The sequence below is a fragment of the Scardinius erythrophthalmus genome (assembly GCF_964197995.2).
Source record: "Scardinius erythrophthalmus genome assembly, chromosome: 3".
NCBI lineage: Eukaryota > Metazoa > Chordata > Actinopteri > Cypriniformes > Leuciscidae > Scardinius > Scardinius erythrophthalmus.
In genome coordinates this window covers 14,190,350-14,207,107 of record NC_138223.1, presented here as the reverse complement: position 1 = coordinate 14,207,107, position 16,758 = coordinate 14,190,350, and the positions used below count along the sequence as shown (strand labels likewise).

Below are 16,758 nucleotides of genomic sequence, written 5' to 3'. Positions count from 1 at the left end.
ACCATTTTTGATATTGTCATTGTGAAGACTTTCCTTAAAGGGATAGTTATGAAAATGAAATAAAAAAAAAAAAAAAATTCTATCACAATTTACTCACCTTCAAGTTGTTCCAAACGTGTATCCACAAATGAAGATATTTTGAAGAATGTCGGTAACCAAACGGTTGATGGGACAGTAGATGGGGCCCCATTGACTTCCATGGTATTTTTTATTTTCCATACTATGGAAGTCAATGGGGCCCATCAACTGTTTGGTTACTGACATTTTTCAAAATGTCTTCTTTTGTAGCAATTCAGACAGGTTTGTAACAACTTGAGGGTGAGTAAATGATGACAGAGTTTTCTTTTTTTGGGTGAACTATCCCAATCCCACTGGGAAAAAAAAATATGAAAAAAATATATTGTTCTTATGAAAACAAATGTGTAAACATGGCTTGGCATATAATGTATTGTTCTGATATAGAATTGATGTGGTTAAGATTAGTTGTGATAAGACAGATTAAGATGTAGATGGATATAGAGAGAGTGGCAAATAAATGTAGAAAGTAAAATGAGAACTTAGTGGAAGAGAGCAGAGGGAGATGAGATGGAAACAGTGATGAATAGACAGATAAATTAGGGAAGAACATTATTTAAAAAAAAGTGAGGGAGAAAGATAGAAAGAGAGAGATAGCCCTCGCTCTGGAGGAGTGGTCTTCCCTCTGCTCAAAAGGATTTAGAGCTGAACACACCATCACACTCGACACACACACACACACACACCTGCTGTGGATATGCCGTTCACTGTTGTGCTGGATGGACCCGCACCGTGGGGCTTTCGACTTATTGGAGGACAAGACTTCAGCCAACCATTCACCGTCGCCAAAGTGAGTGTGTGTGTGTGTGTGCATTTACCTGTTTAGGATTTTGTTATAATTCAGTGAAAAACAAAAGGTCATTGTTTGTTATAAAGAACTTTGTTCAAAAGGGCAGCTGACTGATTTATAGAAATAGAGTCTTACATCACCCATATAGACCTAAATACACTTAATCTGACGGCAGACTTGACTGTTGAATCACTGATCTGTTTTAGGAAGTGTGTGTTCATATGCCCTAGAAAAATTATGTTTCTCATTAATTCATTCCCACATATTCTATAATACTAATTACAACAAAAATATAAATAATAATAATTATTATTATTATTATAGTAGGCTATATATGTAAAAAATATATGTGCAATATAATATAAAACTATAATTCAATTAGAACATTATATTATTATTATTATATAAATATAAATATCAAATTTGAAATGTTTAAAATATATTTGTATTTATATAGCTCAATAAGAAAAGGACCCTTCACAATGCATGACAATAAAGTGAATAGTGAATAGAGACGGAAAAGTAAAATACATAAAACACAAGGCTGAGTAAAAGAAAAGAAATATGACATGATTGTATAAAACAAAATCTGGCATGACTCGAGGATTGCAAAATGCCTTATAAAGAGAATGTTTTATGGGGAAGAACAATGGCTGTCCTCCTGCTCTATTTATGATGCACTGTGTGTGCATGTGTGTAGCTAAAATTGTTGATGAATCATTCATGCTGGAACTAACATTTGGATCCTCACACCTGTTGTGGCAGTGGATTTGTGTATTCTACATCTAAACAAATGTCAGAGAGAGTCAAAAAGAAAAAGAAAGAGAGATAGGAGCACATATTTATTCAAACAGCTCTGTCTTTTCGGCCCTTAAAGGGATAGTTCGCCCAAAAATTAAGTCATCATGTGATTCCCAAACCATTTTCTGTGTCTTCATGGAACTCAAAGGGTGACTTTTTGTGGAATATCCTCAAATGGAACTGGGGCTTTTGTGTTCCAAGGAAGAAAGAAAGTCATGCAGGTTTGGAACAACGTAAGCAATAATGATAATAGTTTAATATGTGTGAACTCACTTTAAGGATAAGTCTTTCAAAACAGCGGCTTAAAATTCACATCATGTGATACAAACTGAATCTTCTCACAATGATCAACTTATTCTTCATCCTTTCCAAAAAAAAAAAGAAAGAATTGTTTCAATAACTTTTGCCATGTTTAAAAGGTTACAACCTATTACACGATCAAAGATCCAGTATTGAAATACACAATGAAGTTATTGTGCTGATCTGTTTGCACAGAGGTTTTATGCTTTTGTTCTCGGAGCAGCTCTAGTTTTGGATTTCTACTTGGCTTTAATGAGATTTCACACTTGGAACATTCTCTGCTCACTCTGCGGGTTCAGCATGACACTGTTACCTAATCTTAACATCCCGCAGCCATTTTTGGTCAAACACTCTCCTGTCCTCTCTCTCTAGGCCTTGGGATTTTTTTATTTTTTTTAACTTACAGCTGGACTGTAACCTGGACTTTATTAATCAAAGTATGTTTTACCAGCAGCAGGTTGTTGGAATGTGCTCAAAATGTAAGAGTGAGATTTGTTGGCCTTCAGGACTTGGAACTGATGCAGGAGAGGGATATTAACTTTAAAACTGATTGAGTCTATTTGCACTATTTATGGAGAATTTTGCCTTGATTTTCTTTTTGATTTCTTTTACATTTTCATTGATCTAAACATCTCTAATAGATTTACGTAACTGCATAATAACACTGCAAAAATACATTTGTTTGTATAAACCTCACTAAATGTTGTTTTAACCCTGGGGTCCTTCGTTTAACAGTCACACTCAGGACCTTGGGTCCAAATGGACCCGGAGGGCGGGATTAATATATATAAAAAAAAAAATCATATATTTTTTTTTTACTTGTTTTTTATAATATTTTTTCTTTTCTTTTTTGGTGTTTTGAGATAATTTTTTGATTTTAATTAATATTTATACAATAATTATGACCCATTTTTTCCATTGAATGTAATAGACATTTTTTATATACATATTTTTTATTTTATTTTTATTAAAAAAAATGTGTGTGTGTGTGTTTTTTTTTTTGCACTCTTGATGTTTTAGAGATTCACCCCTTCACTGTTGAGTCCTTTTTTTCTGCATCCTGGCTGATTTGTAGCTTGTATGCACAAAAAAATTCTGTGTTTTCATATTTTTGACAATTTCCCATTCCTTTCCTATGGGGGTCATTTTTGACCAAAGAGCAGAAGTGTGACATGCTTGGATCATGACCCAAATATTTTTTGTGTGTTCACATACCTAATACCATAAAAGTCACCAAGTTTCGGAACATTCCGATGAAGCTGTGATTTTTAAAAATTCAAAACAGATTTTTGTAATCTGAATTTATTAGTGTGTGTGTATAAAAGTGTGTTTGTGTGTGTGTGTGTGTGTGTGTGTGTGTGTGTGTGTGTGTATGTGTCTGTTTTGCACTCTTGATGTTTTATAGATTAACCCCTTCACTGTTGTGTGCTTTTTTTCTGGATCGTGGCTGATTTGTAGATTGTACGCACAAAAAAACTCTGCATTTTCACATTTTTGCCAATTTCCCATTCATTTCCTATGGCGGGTCCATTTGGACCTGAAGGTCCTGAGTGTGACTATTTTTTTACAACCACTTAGACTATTCAAATCCTGTCCCCAATTTTTTTGGGTGTTCATATACCAAGTACCAACAAAGTCACCAAATCTCGGACCATTCCGATGAAGCTATGATTTTTAACTTTTTTTTTTTTAAACGCTTCGGGTCCATTTGGACCCGAAGGACCCCTGGTATATGTTTTAGTAGAAAAGGGACAAAAAAAACTGATTAAAAAATATATGTTTTACTGAAAATCAACTTGATTTAGTCTATTCTGTTCTATACTTTAGTTAACAGTATTTGGGGTCTGAGCATAGAGTTGCATTAATTTAAAATGTTGTGTATTAGATTTTGTATTCATTTTTATATATTTATATATTAATGAATGAAAAAAAAGTTTATTATTTTTATTATAATTTTCTATTTTTTTTTTTTTTTTTTTGCTTTATATAGATAGGATGGCTGGTCTGAATTATTGAAAGCACATCTGGGATGAGTGGATAAGAGACTATAAGGAACACATTGAGTTCTTGATCCTTCTTTCTGCTTGCTGATAAAGAGCTAATTTAGGAGTCAGGGCCTGATCCAAAGCCAAACCAGTTCCACAGAAAAGCGCTCTACATCCAGAGTGCCTTGATGTATGACTGATATGATGGATGCAACTTTACATTTGGTTCTTATACCAGTATACATGCCATTCTGCTCATGTAATGCAAGTCAAATAATGCAATGCATGTGTAGTTTAATATAATTCATCTCTAGAGCTTCGGCAGAACTGCTCTGGAGACTGTTATTTCCTCCAGCATGTTTACTGTAGTGTAGTTTACACGGGTACATACCGATGATAACAAGCACTTACATATAAACACACCTACATATGTATTTTTTGTTGAGTATCATATTTGATACATCAGGCTTCTAATGCCTTATTTAGTATGAACTAAAATAAATGGTAAAAACAAATAAAAACATAAAATGCACATAAATATCAGTTGTCACTCTGTATCTCCCAATAATCTGATATTTAAATGCTTAGTTTTAGGATTTAAAGCTCAGTAGTTTTTATTGTGGGGGCAAAATATATAATGCAATGCAATAAAATGATTAAACCTCAAAGGCCTGATTGTATGTATGGATAATCAAGTAAACCTAAGTGGCTTCGGTCCAGCAAGAGTTCATCTTGAAATATTATTAACAAATGGTTACACTTTACTTTAAGGTGACGTTGTTACAGTGTAATTACACAAAATAACTGAGTAATAATTAACTACATATACTTACTATAGGGTTAAGGTCAGGGTTAAGATTTGGTTTAGGTTTAGTTGCTTGTAATTATGTATCATTTACTTTTATTAGTATAGTAAGTGCATATAACTTCAGTAACTACATCACCTTAAAATAAAATGTCACCAGTTATTCTTACGTTTTTATTTTATTTTATAAAAATAAGTAAAGATTTCACAGCAAGAAGACATGTGTACCACAACCTCAAGGTGGACATTTTTAGAATTATACAAAAAAAACGTATATACCCATAAATCTGAGATCAGAATGCACTGTAGCAGAATTTACAACAGGTTTTTCAGCAAAATTTAGATCATGTTGATAATTTATAGGCTTTAGAAAATTGTTTGTCAAATATGATACAGTATTCTTTATAGGGTTAATAAGCAATGAAGTCGTTATTATTATTCTTATTATTAATAAGACAAAACAAATTATATTAACCTGAACAAATGTTGCATCTTTGCCATTTGCTAACACTAATTAGCGTCTGCTGATGTTGTCTACTATTCTGTGTTTTCAGATATCACCAGGAAGTAAAGCTTCCAGTGTCAACCTCTCTCCTGGAGACATCATTTTAGCGATAGATGGAGTTTCTACAGAAAACATGATGCACTTTGAGGCTCAGAATCTAATCAAGGATGCCACTTTTCAACTCACACTTACTGTTGAGAGGTCAGAGGTCAACTATAGGTCCATGTGAATGTGCTTGAGTACAACTTGACTAACCGCTGCACACTGCATCAACATTGTCCTTTACATGCAACAACACCAATACCACGTGACACAAGCAGGTCCTGCAGCCAATGAGATTGCTTGCTCAACATTTAAATAGTCTGGTTCAGTGTTTGCTATAGGCTAGTCCTGCAGAGTGCTATCAGAGTTCCTCTGAACCCTCCACCTCCCCCTGTCTAGATCTGCATGGGATTTATGTATGTTTATTTATGCAGCAGCAGCAGCATATTTTACATGCTCACAGCAGAGTGTCTGTGTCTATGCAGTAGTCCGCCAAAACCAAATATATTAACATTACTTATTAACATGCCAAAACTACTTCAAGAGTTATCATTATTCAAATGTATTCAGAACAAATAATAAAATCACATTATTGTTTTGCAGACCAGAGACTAAGTTGTGGTCACCAAATATCACTGAAGACAACAAAACCAATCCATTTAAAATGAGTCTAGAGGCAGAGAGACAAGTATGTGTCTTCATAGCTTACATATGATGTATATCTGCACAGTCTTATATTATCTTTGATGCTTATAATTTTGGCTGACAGGAGTACAGACCAATAGGGACAGGCCATAATCGAAGGGCTTCACCCTTTGTGGCTGCAGCCAACATCGATGAATCGCATCAGGTGGTGAGCCCAACCTACAACTCCCCTATCGGCCTTTACTCTTCAGGCAATATCCAGGACGCCTTACAAGGACAACTCAAGGGCCTCATCCATAACAAACCAGACAGGTGAATGTCACAGTCCTTCATACCTGTCTAACTACTTAATCTGAATCCTTCTAGTAGAGTAAATGATCAGAACATGGGTATTTTTGAAAGAATAATAGTAGCACTGAGCGCACCAGGAAACATGGTTATGGTTCTTATCATTATTTGAAATATAACATTTACCCAGCTAACAGGGAATGTTCTCGGAACTTTGGCTAACATTCTGGAAAGGTTCTCTCAAAGTTATTACAAACTTTTTTTTTTTTTTTTTTGTTACAATGTTTAGAGAACATTCCTATAATGTTAGCAAAATTATAAAATGTAATGTTCCCTTTTAAAAAAAAACAGGTTTTGAACATTCATGGATCATTAAGAAATAACATTTTCATAACTTAATGGGAACATTTGGAGGGGAATACAGTGAAATTGTGTGTGTCTAGTCCCAGGAAGCTGAGCAATATAGAGGATTCAGATGTATATCGGATGCTGAGAAATCAAGATGAGGACGTACCCCACGAACCGCGACAGTCTGGATCCTTTAAAGCCTTACAGAGCTTCATCAACAGTGAAGGTATGACACACATGTACACACACAAAACCTCAACAGTTTCAACAGTAATGGATAAAGAGACACAAAAAAGTTAAATCCTTCTTTAAATTAGCCATGTAAATCTTGGATTGTTTGCAAAAAAAAAAAAAAAAGATTTCTGACATTATTTTAGATCATAATGGCAAAAATGCCAATTATGTTTGCGTTTAGTTACATGCTGTTTTGAACAGATGTAATATGTCAGTGACGGATTTAGGCATGGGCGACATCTTGCCGGGGTAACAAACAAACAAACAAAAAAACAGAATGCGCAAACCAATTTACGATCACCGGAGGCCGTATCAGTCAATACCGATCACTGAAACAAATAAACAGAAGGCTTCAAACAGACCCACAGCTATTCTTAACAACAATGTACTATATATTACGTATTCAAATTAAGAGATGAGAAAGTATCATGAGTTGCCAACTTTATTTATTGGCAAACAACATGCAACATTTCACATTCCCTCTCTTAGAGGTGACAAGGAACAAATATAGCATACCTGTGAAAAAAATAATTTAAAACAAGAAAAACAGAACAAGTCTATCAACAAAAAGATATCAAATAAAACAAAACTGCATAGCTGTCACTGTATAAATTAGAAATAGATTAACCCTAGTAAATATACTATAGAGCAGTGGGTCATTTTTTCTTTGTCTTTTGTTGTTTGTGCACTAATGACACAGACAGCAGCGGGAATGTTAGGCTGCTGTCACTTTAAGACAGAACGCACGGATCCAATATACTGAAACACATGCAGCTTCTGTACACAAATAATCAGATTGCAACGTTTAGGGTAGGCTACATATAAACAGTACTTTAGAAATCGAGATTGTATTCATTTAAAGGGGTCATATAATGGTACATGCACTTTTACAAGTTGGTTTTACTGAAATGTGTGTTGGCAGTGCCTGTACACAACCATCATAAAATGATAAAAATCCATCCAGTGTTTTTTTTTTTTTATCTTCTTCTATGTTTTCCCCAAGCGGCAACATTCTTATCTGAAAAATGAAGCCTACCCGGAAGTGCGAAAAACTGCAATACATCGAAAATCCACTAGAGGGAGGGCCCAAAAGGGAGCAAATGTCCATAGACCCCCATGTTCGTTTTCACAGCATAAATTCATGTTTTTACAAGTTGGACCCATGTTCTTTTATTGTATTTTTCGATAGGTTCCGAGTGCCTGACAACTGTGAGGGGGGTGAATTTTTTTCTAACTCCTTAGTTTAGATCGTATTTAGATATAAAATGTATGACAAATAAGGGTGTGGTTAACTTTGATTGACAGCTTGATTGACAGCTGATAACGAGCATAGACTGCGCCAAGGAGAATGACAACATAAGAAGCGCCATTTTTGAATATACAGTTTAAATAATACTACTGTTTTTGTATCATGAAATGTAGTTTTAAGAGTTTTTCAGGCGAGAATGTAGTTGTTTAAAGCTCATATCGGTGGTTTATTTATAAAGATTTATGAAAATTTTATCCAGGTTGTAAGATCCAGGCGATCATCGGGCGCTCGGCGTTCATGTACCCCGCCTGGAATAGCCTTTCCTCGGCTAGTCGTTCTGACGTTTGCCGCTGACTCTGGCGTCTCTGTAGTGGTTAAACATGAGATATAATTCGTCTTTGGGCGATTTTTGGTCTCATGAATCTATAATTTGTTCTCTGGCCAGTCGTTTTGGCTGAGGGCTAAGTGAAGTTTCATAACTTTAAGCTATTTAACTTAAACACTTGGTTGTGTTTTATATTTCGTTTTGTTATAAATAGGCTAACGTTATATGTAGTGAATATAATCAATACGCGTTGCCTAAACCACATTTGTGTGGCTATAATGTTTAAGATTTCTTTAAATGAAAACGAAAAGAGGCAGTGTGGTGTTTTATAACATATTTTGTTTTATTGTTGCCTAAAATATACATACAGAGATAACCGGAGTAGCAGAGCGAGCTGAATGACGCAGAATAACCGGACTCGCGTCCTCGGGAGTCATTCTCCTGAGTCGGACTTGGCAATTAAGTCCGAACTTTGCATACTTGCTATCGAGAAACGCCTAATGTCGGCGCTTGGCTTCTTGTGACAAACACGAGAAGCAAGAACAACATCTGCTGTGTGTCATCCATTGTTGTTTATGTTGCTTTCTTCACGCGAAAACGCCCCTCCCACGATTGTTGATTGACAGTAGCGTTTCAACACAGGCCCGCCCTCGCTCGTGAGCGAGCTGTCAATCATAGTCCGCGTGGACCAGCGCGGTCATTGTTGATACGCTGGAGCACTGTCTATGAGCAGAATGGCGATTGTGGTGTTCTGTTCTTGGGTGTAATAAGGAACACAGCAGTCATTTTGATATTCCTAAATCCGAACCGCTGAAGACGCAGTGGCTGAGTTTGTTTTCGAAGGGAATATTCCCCACGATCAACGTCAATGCTTTCATGTTTGTGCGAATCATTTCACCAGACTGCTTTACAAACGAGGGTCAGTATAAAGCTGGTTTTGCTAAGAAGCTGCTCCTGAAAAAAGGATCAGTACCAACTATTCGTGTTCCTGCTGCACCTCCAGAAGAAGAAGTGAGTGTAACGTTTTATTAACCTTAATATTATTAATATAATATTAATATTAATATTTATATTAATCTTTGCAAATCGCTAGCACGCTTCACGATGAATGCGGCTGTTTACACTCAGGTAACGTTACATTACGGCATGATTTCTATGTACGACGTTCCCAATATAATTCATAATCCCACGTTTATAATGAACAACGTGTTATGGTTATTGTGTTATCATTAAAAACGGTGTATGCATAGAACAGAGGGGCGGGGTGAGCAAAGCTCATTATCATTTAAAGACCCATGCACTTAAACGGCGTGCTGAAAACAGAGCTGTTTTTGACCAGGTAAAATGAGTGTTTTCTTACAATACTAATGAGAATTTTTAATTAAAGTATATTACAAACTTTTAATTTAGACCCTAAAGAATCATATAGCTTGTACAAAAATGGCATTATATGACCCCGTTTACAAACATGGTATACTGGAATCTTTTTGATCTTTGACAGGTACACGTCCATTACTGACAAGGAAAGTCTGTGCCCCCACGACCAGGCCATCTGCTCCTGCGGGGAACTTGCACAAGTTACCAATTTGTGATAAGTGTGGGAACGGCATAGTGTAAGTCAGTTCACTGGAGCCATTGCATTGTCAAAACACTTATTTAAATACAACATTCTTGGTAAGACGAGCCACCAAGTGTTTCTTCAATAGATGCACCGAAAAATCAGTACAATATTAAAATTCATGTTATGGCATTAATTATATGTCATAAATGTACACTACCGTTCAAAAGTTTGGGATCAGTAAGAATTTTTTTTTTTTTGAAAGTAGTTAATACTTTTATTCAGCAATTAATGATGCATTAAAAGTGACAGTAAAGACATTTGTTTCAAAATATTTACCTTTCAAATAAATACTGTTCTTTTGAATTTCATCGAAGAATCCTGAGAAAAAATATTAATATTAAAATATATAGCAGCACAACTGTTTTCAACGTTGATAAGAAATGTTTCTTGAGCATCAAATCATGTGACACTGAAGACTGGAGTAATGACTACTGAAAATTCAGCTTTGCAATCACAGGAATACATGACATTTTACAATAGGCAATATTAAAATAGAAACCAGTTATTTTCAATTCTAATATTATTTCACAATATTAGTTTTTAACTGTATTTTTGATCAATCAATCTTCTTTTATAAACAAAAACATCTTAACAATCCCAAACTTGTGAACGGTCAGCTATACGCTAAGATGATGCATGAGATGCAGTTCATGAATCCAGGTTAACATCCTTGTCTCTCTCTCTCTGATTGGCTCTATTTTCTCAGTGGGACGGTTGTGAAGGTTCAGGATAAGCTTCGTCACCCGAACTGTTTTGTGTGTACAGAATGTGAGGAAAACCTAAAGCAGAAAGGATACTACTTCATAGATGATGAGCTTTACTGTGAAACCCACGCTCATGCCCGGGCAAAACCTCCTGAGAGTCCAGACCTCTGACCCTCTCACTCTTCTGATTACACGAGGGCACTAACTACAGTACAAGTCAACTACTCAGTGCATGAACATCTTGTTTTAACCACAGACACAAAAAATTTGCCACAAATCATGCACAATCATGATGGACACAGGTTTATGGATAGTGCATTGTCGTGTCGTGTGCTGAGATGCAGTATTTTGCACTTACTTTGTAGGAACATGTGTGTTGCCTGAAGTTTATGAATAAAGCATTTTGTTTTTTGAGAATCTTGCTTGCAGGTCACATCATTTCAAAATGAGTGATGAATAGAGTTAGAGAGCATTTCTTAATTTCAATTCTGAATCCTTTGTTCTACTTCTGACATTAAGAGAAGTCTGCTTTGGAATTTTACTGTCACCTAGAGTAATGTACACAAGTGAAATTTACCTTATTGTTATTGTTTTTTTCTGCACGCATCACATTTAATGTCTTTCCATCTCAAGCATGCCCTTCACTGACACTGTTGTCTCTTAAGGTGACTTTTGATTCAACTTTATTAGTGGCAAAACTGTTCAGTTTGGTGGAAATAAAACAACTGATATAAATACAATTGTATTAAAAGTCTGGTTCTGGCACAAGGGTAAGACAATAAAATCTACACATAAAAGTCAATTGAAAAGTATAGCAAAAATAAATGTTATGGTAAAATCTTTACAAAACTGTTTTAAATGTGACATTCAAATATAAAACTATTTTAAATGTGACATTCAAATATAAAACTATTTGTTTTAATGAAGCAAAAATATTTATATACAGATTTTTTAATTTTATATTGTCAAATAAATAGGCTAATGTGTGGAAGCTTGTTTCCGCCACAGAATAAAACAATTTAACCCTCTGGTTCTCTTGTGTCGGTCAAAAATGATTGCATTTTTTTATTTTATTTTTTAATTAAATTAATGTACAATATTTTTAGGGGATTTTATGGTACTAAATTATATTTATGTTGTATTTATAATCCATTTATTCACTTTTTGAGCACCTGAAAATTTAATTTCCAACTTAAACTGTCATTAATCTTGAATGCTTTAGAACACAGACTTAAGTTTGATCTCGTTTCAAAGACGACACTTGGCAGATTATTGCTGAAGTGTCAAACTTTTTAAAATGTGAGCTTTAAAAAAGTTACAGAATTTTACGTTTGTTGTAATGAAAAATGTGCAAAAATACTATTTTTATTTTTAAAACAAAATATATATTTTCAAAAACATGTTTTACTCTAAAACTGTAAGAAAATCAAAACCATAAATCTAAAGAAGTTGTGTTCAAAATCTGAGCCTTACATCTCAAAAAATTAGATTTAGTTTGGCCGCAGTACCAAAAGTTTTCACTAGATGGAATTCTTCTCCCATTCATTTCCAATGCGGAAATGAGTGTGACTATTTTATACAGGACCATTTCGAATCATGTCAGAGCCATTCTCTGATCATGTCCATAATTTTTTTTTTTTTTTTTTTTTTGGGAATGTGTGTATGTTCTCAGCAAGTGCCAAAACCTTTGCCAAGTTTCGTACCATTCCGGTGAAGAAAAAAAAAAATATATAAAAACAAAACAAAACAAAAAAACAAAACAAGATAATTGCGACTTTTTAATCTCACAATTCTGACTTTTTTCCCTCACATCTCGAAATTTTGATGTAAACTCCCCCCCAGAAAATAAGATTTGTGAGATAAAAAGTCGCAAAATCGTTTTATTGTGGCTTGCATGTTCAAATCGATCGATCGTCAGAAACATTAGCCTTGAACGTTACCCTTTATGTAGTTACGGGAAAATAACAGTATTCAACAATCACGCGGTTAATGTGTTATCGTTGATCGAGTAGGCACATGTGATCGATTGAGAAGAATTACTTTACGAAATACAGAGATCTGGGTGGAAAAAAACGAGGCGGTGTAACTTGGCTAACTAGTGACGCGAACTGCTCTAAAGAGACTAACGTTAGCATCGCCTTGGTTACCAGATATTCATCAAACTACTGTAAATGTGAGACGAAGCAAGAACAAGTATAATCAATTTATCAGTCTTCCTCTTCGCGGTATGTAGCCTACTTTTTCATCCACAAACAGACGTAGGCCTAGATAATGTCCTAAAATGGTACCATATGTAGCCTAATGCTATAATCAGGGCTTGACATTAACACCCGCCAACCCGCCAAATGCGGGTGGATTTTGCTCGTGGCGGGTAACACAGTCACTCCAATTAGCCACTTTGGCGGGTTGAATAATTGTAGTCTTTTCAAAAGGCATCTGAAATAAGTGTGACACTACGACACTACAACACTACAACTCCCGTGAGTATTAGGGCTGTCAACGAATATTCTAAATTCGAATACTTTAAAAAAAAAAGAATTTCGAAGGTGAAAATGAATATTCGAATGTGGAAAACGCCCGCGGTAGCAGAGGCGCGGCTGTCTGCTTTGCGAGTGGGCGCGCTGCCTGAGGGATCAGGGACAGGTAACAGGAAGAAGCGTTGACACATTAAACAGAAACATTACTAAAGTGTAGGCTACTGTACTGACTGAATAGATATTGCATGAATAAGGTACGTTAGATACAGCAGTTTCATGCACTGCAGGCTTCCACTGGTTTGATTATTTACCGTTTCATGTCAAGGAAAAGTTCCATGTTTACCACAGCACAGCTCGCTCGGAGTGTTCAATGTAGGTTCTATATACTGTGAAACTTCAATTAATGTTAATAATATTTGTTTCAATCACTGAATGAAGCCTGCGACCTTTAAGTCGCGACCTTAAATTGCTTGCACAAAACTCTTGATCAGCACTCAACATTTGCTTATTGTTGTTTATCCTTTAAACCGTTATGTGCAGAGAGCGTGACGCCTCATTCGCGCCGCAAGACCTCCAGACGCGCATAAACGCGTCTTTACATTGAAATCACTCGCGCCTGACGCGCTATTCGTGTCCGGCGTGAACGCAGCAGGATGAGGGCGAGCGAGAGAAAGTTGATTTACTTTTTTGTGTGTAGGTAATACGTTGTCAAATATGTTTAAACTTAAATAAACTACCTATACAAGTAGTTATGTCTCTTTCTATTAATTTGTCCTGTTATTGACGTAAGCGCGCGTCATTGACAAAATGCGCAACCAGATGTTCGAATAGTTCGAATAGGCAATAGGCTTGGCTATGTGTTTAGCCTATTGCCCACTAATGTGTGGGGTTTTTTTAGAGGGAATATTCGAACGTCATTTTTGAGCAATTTTGACAGCCCTAATGAGTATTACATGCACACAGTGTTGCCTTGCGCGCTAGTGACCGACAACACAGAAACGAAGAGACAGCTAGCTGCCCTGCTGGAGTTAGTCGTATGCCGGTGTGGAGCTATGTGGCGACATATAATAGGCCTACATAATACATGGTTTTATTTTAAAAAAGGAGCTTTACACATAAACCTTATCAGAGCTAATGATAATGACCTGTATTGTTATATATTTATGTAGTCTTGATTTGGGTGTGTACAGTGGTTTTACATTTAAAAGGGTTGCAAATCTAGTTCAAGTAAATTTTAGCACGCCATAGTCAACTTTTATCAGGTAATTTCACAACAACAAAAATGTGGCTAGTAAAAATGCTGTGTGGCTAGTAACTTTGGAAAACCACTAGCCACATTGGCTAGTGAGCAAAAAAGTTAATGTCAAGCCCTGGCTATAATGTATAGGCAAAATTATACAAAATAGGGCCTGTTATAAATAAATCAATATTTACTCTTGCCCTGTTAATTTTAAAGTAACATTTCCCGTTTTTTGGTAATTAAAATGATATTATACTATTAAAAAACGTTAGGCCTATTGTAATTAAAATATATATTTGAACTCGTTTTAATAAGTTTACCATTGAAATTAGCATGAAAGTGGCCTATGTCCTGTGCACTTGTGCAGTGCATTCTTTGACAAATGCAACAATTTTGTATGAAAGCAAAGTGTGTTGACGCCACTAAACTTTTTATACATTTCTAAAATAGTAATTCATTGCATTGGGTGGCTACATTAAATAGCCTGCATTTGAGATAACTGATTATCCTTTTCAGGAATCACACACAAAAGAAAAGAAGTTGCTTAGTGTTGTATAGCAACTACTAACTGGCATCAGTGAACAGGTTGAAGGAGACAGCGAAAAGCTTTAAGTAGTCCAGATAAAGAAAACAACAGCAGACATCATGGATAAGTGCAGATTTTCAGACAGTAGTTTCCCACGTGGGTTGAATTCTGACCCTGCCATGCAAGCAGGTGAATGTGGAGACCGTCCCAAATCAACAGACCTTAAAGACACTGTGCGGAAACTAAGCAATGCAATGGTGCCTCTTGAGGAAGACAACTTAGTACTGCGTATGAAAGAAAATAAAGCCATGAAACCTGAATCAGGCTGTAATGATGACAGTCTTGCAGCTAAGCCAACTCGTCAATGTCCATTTGAGGTCTATTTAAAAAAGTGCACACACTTAGAGAAGGAAAACCTAGAGGTTAAGAGGAAGCTTAAAAAGACGGAGAAGTATTCCAAGGAATGCAAAACAGAGCTGCAGAGATTTGTGAATAGGTTTAAAGAGTTTAAGAACATAAACAAAGACCTGGATTTGAAGAACACGCACCTTCTCATTAAAAACCAGCAAATGAGGCAAAGAATTACAGAGGTCTTAGCGCCGAGCAAACCTCAGTCCAAAGATCTAGTCACCAAATGCTGTGAACACCACTGTCAGGAGAAGCAGCAACTAAGAAAAACGGTCGTGGTACTCCAAGAGGGGGAAAAGAACTTGACAGAACTAGTCGAAACTCAAAGAATGAAACAGGATTCAGAAATCAAGATTGTAACTCAGCTGCAACAGGAGAACCAGACTCTAAGAGAGAGACTGGAGCGCAACAGTCAGGTCATAAAAGATGCTGAAAGTAGAGCCGAGAGGGTTGAGCAGGAGCTGGATGAGCTTGAGTGTTGTCTGCTCACTGTACAGACTGAGAGGAATCTACTGAGACAGGAAGTGAAGATGCTCCATAAGGACTATATCAGCCTAACTAACAGCATCTCACTGCAGCTGAAAGGAAACAACAAAGCTGTTGATCTCAGGGGGGTTTCAGGGAAACCCACAGAGAGCAAGGCTTTACAGTCACCAGGACAACATCCACCAGTTCAGGATCCTGTAGGTAGGCCTATATGAAAAGCCGTTTTAACATTTGATCCTTAAAACATACTAGTATCCACTAGTACGTTTTACTACTATGTAGTAGGTACTACTTATTTTTTAGAATGTATTATTAGATAGATACTAGTAGGCCTACTTATTTATTAGATACTCATACCTAGTAAGTAGATATAGTATTTATGTATTTATTCATTAGATGCTAGTTCTTATTTATTTTAGGTACTTATTCATTAGATTCTCGCACTTATTAAATACTTATTCATTAGTTAAGACTAGTTGAAACGAGTCAATAAAAAATGTCACATGATTTACATCATTATTTACAAGTTAACTTTATTTTGTACTGTTTTCTTCCTGATAGGAGGAGACACAACATAACAGATAAAGGTGGAATTTGAAGACAACTATGAAGAATGAGGAAATACAAAATGTATTTGTATTTATATGTACTTAATATATACTTATATTTCCATGTTTTTTATTTTAAATTGTATTAAATTATTATTATTAATTATAAAATGAATATCTACTGGTGAAAAAGTCGAACAATATTCTGTCATTAATGCTGTTTGTTTATTGGTATGTTTTTCCCTCTCTGTCCCCCAAACATTCTGTCTCTCTTTACTGTTAAAGGCTGAAAATAAAATAAAAAATCTCAAGCAATATTACTTGTTCTTAAAGTCTGGAAAACAACATTACTTTTT

At 35.6% G+C, this 16,758-nt stretch overlaps 1 protein-coding gene across 2 annotated transcripts; it reads left to right on the top strand.

The window, feature by feature from the left end:
* The first annotated feature begins 495 nt into the window (after window positions 1–495).
* pdlim3a (PDZ and LIM domain 3a) lies at window positions 496–11,748 on the top strand. 2 transcript variants are annotated; one of them, XM_081361070.1, is made up of 7 exons: window positions 496–865; window positions 5,311–5,462; window positions 5,907–5,991; window positions 6,073–6,260; window positions 6,680–6,810; window positions 9,894–10,005; window positions 10,720–11,748. In XM_081361070.1, the coding sequence occupies exons 1-7, from the start codon at window positions 773–775 to the stop codon at window positions 10,886–10,888; spliced, it is 930 nt and encodes a 309-aa protein (XP_081217196.1). In that variant the 5' UTR covers window positions 496–772; the 3' UTR covers window positions 10,889–11,748. The 2 variants fall into 2 exon arrangements, with proteins under 2 accessions (XP_081217196.1, XP_081217197.1); XM_081361071.1 differs by having other exon boundaries at window positions 10,779–11,449.
* Window positions 11,749–16,758: the final 5,010 nt, after the last annotated feature.

Excerpts from the sequence above, each read along its gene's own strand:
- pdlim3a (XM_081361070.1), top strand. The coding sequence starts at position 773 with ATGCCGTTCACTGTTGTGCTGGATGGACCCGCACCGTGGGGCTTTCGA. Across the intron at positions 866-5,310 it reads AACCATTCACCGTCGCCAAA|ATATCACCAGGAAGTAAAGC; the intron begins GTGAGTGTGTGT and ends CTGTGTTTTCAG. Across the intron at positions 6,811-9,893 it reads GAGCTTCATCAACAGTGAAG|GTACACGTCCATTACTGACA; the intron begins GTATGACACACA and ends GATCTTTGACAG.